Raw genomic sequence first — 7,487 nt, 5'->3', positions numbered from 1 at the left:
GAGGAAGGGAAACAACAAGAGAACGGGAGAGTGCAGTTTCATATCTGCTTTGTTGCATTAGTCATCAGTCTTCGATCGGTTCTCATTGGTCACTATTGTCAGAGTAATATTTCCAATGTATTCATTACACATAGCAAAAGACCTCGAAAATGGAACTTTGCCACAATCTGTCTGTCTGTCTGTCTACATTATCTACTGTATGAGAGACCTGTCTGTATGTCTGTCTGTCCACATTATCTACTGTATGAGAGACCTGTCAGTCTGTCCGTCTGTCCGTCTGTCCGGCTGTCCGTCTGACTGTCTGTCTGTCTGTCTGACTACATTATCTACTGTATGAGAGACCTGTCAAGTCAGTCTGACTACATTCTCTGTGGTAAACAGAATATGATATGCTCAACAATAGGGTCAAGGGTCAAGAGAACTTTCAGAGGAACGGAGAGAAGAGAGAGACTATGGATGGAGATGGAGAGAGAGAGTGAATTGGAGGTCGGTCTGTGTTTTGGAGGGGGTCTGTGAATTGGAGGGGGGTCTGTGTGTGTGTGTCCTACCCTCTGAGTCCTTCTCGTAGAAGACCCCATGAGGGTGCATGGAGTAGTTTCTGGAGGCAAAGTTCTTCAAGTGCACAATGATGACATCATCAACCTCTGCCCGCAGCACAGGCCCCAGGTAACCCAGCCAGCCGGGCCGGGGGGCCTCGATGAGGTAGGAGGCATCCGTGTACTGCCTGTACACAGCCTTCTTATACACACTGCCAATACGCTGGGGACCACTCTGGAGGAACAATGACGCATGCCTGGGGGAGAGAGGGGGAAAAAGAGATAGTCAGAGAGATGGAGACAAAAACAGAGAGAAAAAGGGAGCGAGAGAGAGAGAGAGAGAGAGAGAGAGAGAGAGAGAGAGAGAGAGAGAGAGAGAGAGAGAGAGAGAGAGAGAGAGAGAGAGAGAGAAAGCAAGAGAGAGAGAGAGAAAGCAAGAGAGAGAGAGAGAAAGCAAGAGAGAGAGAGAGAAAGCAAGAGAGAGAGAGAGAGAGAGAGAGAGAGAGAGAGAGAGAGAAGGCGAGAGAGAAGGCGAGAGAGAGAGAGAGAGAGAGAGAGAGAGAGAGAGAGAGAGAGAGAGAGAGAGAGAGAGAGAGAAGGCGAGAGAGAGAGAAAGGGAGAAAGGGAGAAAGGGAGAAAGCGAGAGGGAGAGAGCGAGGGAGGGAGGGAGGGAGAGAGTGAGACACGGACACCCTTTCCAGACCTGCAAGCAACAGGCCCAACCCCTACTATTACACCCCCTCAAGCCCCATCCTGCAACAGGCCCAACCCCCACTATTACACCCCCTCAAGCTCCATCATGCAACAGGCCCAGCCCCCACTAATACACCCGCCCAAGCCTCATCCTACAACCTAAGAGGTATGTAATCAGATGCTCAACATGCTCTGCTCACACCTACTGTAATTGTCCGGCCCTAAACCAAACAAAACAACACTAGACACTATGGAATACAAAGCTTTTACTATCTCATCCTGGAATATCCAAGGTTAGAGGTCATCTGCCTTTGGTCTAAAGAGGAGGAACCTGGACTTCATCAAAGATATCGGAAATACAGACATTGTCATCCTACAAGAAACATGGTATAGAAGAGACGGACCCACTGGTTGTCCTCTACGTTACAGAGAGCTGGTAGTCCCATCCACCACACTACCAGGTGGGTGGTATAGAGGAGATGGACCCACTGGTTGTCCTCTAGGTTACAGAGAGCTGGTAGTCCCATCCACCACACTACCAGGTGGGTGGTATAGAGGAGATGGACCCACTGGTTGTCCTCTAGGTTACAGAGAGCTGGTAGTCCCATCCACCACACTACCAGGTGGGTGGTATAGAGGAGATGGACCCACTGGTTGTCCTCTAGGTTACAGAGAGCTGGTGGGTGGTATAGAGGAGATGGACCCACTGGTTGTCCTCTAGGTTACAGAGAGCTGGTAGTCCCATCCACCACACTACCAGGTGGGTGGTATAGAGGAGATGGACCCACTGGTTGTCCTCTAGGTTACAGAGAGCTGGTAGTCCCATCCACCACACTACCAGGTGGGTGGTATAGAGGAGATGGACCCACTGGTTGTCCTCTAGGTTACAGAGAGCTGGTAGTCCCATCCACCACACTACCAGGTGGGTGGTATAGAGGAGACGGACCCACTGGTTGCCCTCTAGGTTACAGAGAGCTGGTAGTCCCATCCACCACACTACCAGGTGGGTGGTATAGAGGAGATGGACCCACTGGTTGTCCTCTAGGTTACAGAGAGCTGGTAGTCCCATCCACCACACTACCAGGTGGGTGGTATAGAGGAGATGGACCCACTGGTTGTCCTCTAGGTTACAGAGAGCTGGTAGTCCCATCCACCACACTACCAGGTGGGTGGTATAGAGGAGATGGACCCACTGGTTGTCCTCTAGGTTACAGAGAGCTGGTAGTCCCATCCACCACACTACCAGGTGGGTGGTATAGAGGAGACAGACCCACTGGTTACCCTCTAGGTTACAGAGAGCTGGTAGTCCCATCCACCACACTACCAGGTGGGTGGTATAGAGGAGATGGACCCACTGGTTGTCCTCTAGGTTACAGAGAGCTGGTAGTCCCATCCACCACACTACCAGGTGGGTGGTATAGAGGAGATGGACCCACTGGTTACCCTCTAGGTTACAGAGAGCTGGTAGTCCCATCCACCACACTACCAGGTGGGTGGTATAGAGGAGATGGACCCACTGGTTGTCCTCTAGGTTACAGAGAGCTGGTAGTCCCATCCACCACACTACCAGGTGGGTGGTATAGAGGAGATGGACCCACTGGTTGACCTCTAGGTTACAGAGAGCTGGTAGTCCCATCCACCACACTACCAGGTGGGTGGTATAGAGGAGACAGACCCACTGGTTGTCCTCTAGGTTACAGAGAGCTGGTAGTCCCATCCACCACACTACCAGGTGGGTGGTATAGAGGAGACGTGTTACCCTCTAGGTTACAGAGAGCTGGTAGTCCCATCCACCACACTACCAGGTGGGTGGTATAGAGGAGACGTGTTACCCTCTAGGTTACAGAGAGCTGGTAGTCCCATCCACCACACTACCAGGTGGGTGGTATAGAGGAGACAGACCCACTGTTAGTCCTCTAGGTTACAGAGAGCTGGTGGGTGGTATAGAGGAGACAGACCCACTGGTTGTCCTCTAGGTTACAGAGAGCTGTCCTAGTCTGTGGTGACCTTAATACCAGAACCTGAGCACACAGGGGGACAAACACATCGTAAGATAGATATGGCAGCTCTGCTTCAAGCTCCTAAACAACCTTTCAGGATTTTGGTTTTTGTGTGTTATTTATTAAATTTTTAGCAGATTTTTTTATATTTTTTATAACATACAGCCTGAAAGAACTTTTGGATATCAGCGAGGTGGTAACTTGCCGGCATTAAGACCGGGAATAAAACTTTCCCGAAAGGGATCCTTCGTTTGTACCTCCCAGGGCAATTAAACTTATTCCAAATTCTGCTCCAAAACACAAAACAACCCCTGACAGATATTCGGAGTGGACTTCCATCGCTTCCATGTATATTACTCACTAATATTCAGTCTCTGGACAATGAAGTAGATGAGCTCAGGGCGAGGATCTCCTTCCAGAGAGACATCAGGGACTGTAACATACTCTGTTTGACGGAATCATGCCTCTCTCCAGATATACTTTCACCATCCATTCAGTCAGCGGGAGTTCTCCGTCCATCGCGCTGACACCACTACTCTCCAGATCTGACCCATCACACCACTACTCTCCAGACCTGACCCATTACACCACTACTCTCCAGACCTGACCCATCACACCACTACTCTCCAGATCTGACCCATCACACCACTACTCTCCAGATCTGACCCATCACACCACTACTCTCCAGATCTGACCCATCACACCACTACTCTCCAGATCTGACCCATTACGCCACTACTCTCCAGACCTGACCCATTACACCACTACTCTCCAGACCTGACCCATTACACCACTACTCTCCTGATCTGACCCATCACACCACTACTCTCCAGATCTGACCCTTCACACCACTACTCTCCTGATCTGACCCTTCACACCACTACTCTCCAGACCTGACCCATCACACCACTACTCTCCAGACCTGACCCATTACACCACTACTCTCCAGATCTGACCCATCACACCACTACTCTCCAGATCTGACCCATCACACCACTACTCTCCAGACCTGACCCATCACACCACTATGTTCCAGACCTGACCCATCACACCACTACTCTCCAGATCTGACCCATCACACCACTGCTCTCCAGATCTGACCCATTACACCACTACTCTCCAGATCTGACCCATCACACCACTACTCTCCAGATCTGACCCATCACACCACTACTCTCCAGATCTGACCCATTACACCACTACTCTCCAGATCTGACCCATCACACCACTACTCTCCAGATCTGACCCATCACACCACTACTCTCCTCTCCAGATCTGACCCATCACACCACTACTCTCCAGATCTGACCCATCACACCACTATGTTCCAGATCTGACCCATCACACCACTACTCTCCTCTCCAGATCTGACCCATCACACCACTACTCTCCTCTCCAGACCTGACCCATCACACCACTACTCTCCAGATCTGACCAATCACACCACTACTCTCCTCTCCAGACCTGACCCATCACACCACTACTCTCCAGATCTGACCCATCACACCACTACTCTCCAGATCTGACCCATCACACCACTACTCTCCAGATCTGACCCATCACACCACTCCTCTCCAGATCTGACCCATCACACCACTACTCTCCAGACCTGACCCATTACACCACTACTCTCCAGACCTGACCCATCACACCACTACTCTCCAGACCTGACCCATCACACCACTACTCTCCAGACCTGACCCATTACACCACTACTCTCCAGACCTGACCCATCACACCACTACTCTCCAGATCTGACCCATCACACCACTACTCTCCAGATCTGACCCATCACACCACTACTCTCCAGATCTGACCCATCACACCACTCCTCTCCAGATCTGACCCATCACACCACTACTCTCCAGACCTGACCCATTACACCACTACTCTCCAGACCTGACCCATCACACCACTACTCTCCAGACCTGACCCATCACACCACTACTCTCCAGACCTGACCCATTACACCACTACTCTCCAGACCTGACCCATCACACCACTACTCTCCAGATCTGACCCATCACACCACTACTCTCCAGACCTGACCCATTACACCACTACTCTCCAGACCTGACCCATCACACCACTACTCTCCAGATCTGACCCATCACACCACTACTCTCCAGATCTGACCCATCACACCACTACTCTCCAGATCTGACCCATCACACCACTACTCTCCAGATCTGACCCATTACACCACTACTCTCCAGACCTGACCCATTACACCACTACTCTCCAGATCTGACCAATCACACCACTACTCTCCTCTCCAGACCTGACCCATCACACCACTACTCTCCAGATCTGACCCATCACACCACTACTCTCCAGATCTGACCCATCACACCACTACTCTCCAGATCTGACCCATCACACCACTCCTCTCCAGATCTGACCCATCACACCACTACTCTCCAGACCTGACCCATTACACCACTACTCTCCAGACCTGACCCATCACACCACTACTCTCCAGACCTGACCCATCACACCACTACTCTCCAGATCTGACCCATCACACCACTACTCTCCAGATCTGACCCATCACACCACTACTCTCCAGATCTGACCCATCACACCACTACTCTCCAGATCTGACCCATTACACCACTACTCTCCAGACCTGACCCATTACACCACTACTCTCCAGACCTGACCCATCACACCACTACTCTCCAGATCTGACCCATCACACCACTACTCTCCAGATCTGACCCATCACACCACTACTCTCCAGATCTGACCCATCACACCACTACTCTCCAGATCTGACCCATTACACCACTACTCTCCAGACCTGACCCATTACACCACTACTCTCCAGATCTGACCAATCACACCCACTCTCCTCTCCAGACCTGACCCATCACACCACTACTCTCCAGATCTGACCCATCACACCACTACTCTCCAGATCTGACCCATCACACCACTACTCTCCAGATCTGACCCATCACACCACTCCTCTCCAGATCTGACCCATCACACCACTACTCTCCAGACCTGACCCATCACACCACTACTCTCCAGACCTGACCCATCACACCACTACTCTCCAGATCTGACCCATCACACCACTACTCTCCAGATCTGACCCATCACACCACTACTCTCCAGATCTGACCCATCACACCACTACTCTCCAGATCTGACCCATTACACCACTACTCTCCAGACCTGACCCATTACACCACTACTCTCCAGACCTGACCCATTACACCACTACTCTCCTGATCTGACCCATCACACCACTACTCTCCAGATCTGACCCTTCACACCACTACTCTCCTGATCTGACCCTTCACACCACTACTCTCCAGACCTGACCCATCACACCACTACTCTCCAGACCTGACCCATTACACCACTACTCTCCAGATCTGACCCATCACACCACTACTCTCCAGATCTGACCCATCACACCACTACTCTCCAGACCTGACCCATCACACCACTATGTTCCAGACCTGACCCATCACACCACTACTCTCCAGATCTGACCCATCACACCACTACTCTCCAGATCTGACCCATCACACCACTACTCTCCAGATCTGACCCATTACACCACTACTCTCCAGATCTGACCCATCACACCACTACTCTCCAGATCTGACCCATCACACCACTACTCTCCAGATCTGACCCATTACACCACTACTCTCCAGATCTGACCCATCACACCACTACTCTCCAGATCTGACCCATCACACCACTACTCTCCTCTCCAGATCTGACCCATCACACCACTACTCTCCAGATCTGACCCATCACACCACTATGTTCCAGATCTGACCCATCACACCACTACTCTCCTCTCCAGATCTGACCCATCACACCACTACTCTCCTCTCCAGACCTGACCCATCACACCACTACTCTCCAGATCTGACCAATCACACCACTACTCTCCTCTCCAGACCTGACCCATCACACCACTACTCTCCAGATCTGACCCATCACACCACTACTCTCCAGATCTGACCCATCACACCACTACTCTCCAGATCTGACCCATCACACCACTCCTCTCCAGATCTGACCCATCACACCACTACTCTCCAGACCTGACCCATTACACCACTACTCTCCAGACCTGACCCATCACACCACTACTCTCCAGACCTGACCCATCACACCACTACTCTCCAGACCTGACCCATTACACCACTACTCTCCAGACCTGACCCATCACACCACTACTCTCCAGACCTGACCCATCACACAAAGAACTTTTGGATATCAGCGAGGT

The 7,487-nt window shown here is 51.3% G+C and overlaps 1 protein-coding gene across 1 annotated transcript in view; it reads right to left on the bottom strand.

Moving 5' to 3' along the window:
• Window positions 1–7,487, bottom strand: part of LOC124007369 (ferroxidase HEPHL1-like) — a 77,640-nt gene that overhangs the window by 59,147 nt on the left and 11,006 nt on the right. Inside the window, 1 exon segment of the mRNA XM_046317871.1 lies at window positions 549–793. Coding sequence (XP_046173827.1) covers window positions 549–793 — 245 coding nt within the window.

This window comes from Oncorhynchus gorbuscha, linkage group LG20 (genome assembly GCF_021184085.1).
Source record: "Oncorhynchus gorbuscha isolate QuinsamMale2020 ecotype Even-year linkage group LG20, OgorEven_v1.0, whole genome shotgun sequence".
In the NCBI taxonomy this organism is placed as follows: domain Eukaryota; kingdom Metazoa; phylum Chordata; class Actinopteri; order Salmoniformes; family Salmonidae; genus Oncorhynchus; species Oncorhynchus gorbuscha.
This window is presented reverse-complemented; position numbering and strand designations above follow the sequence as displayed.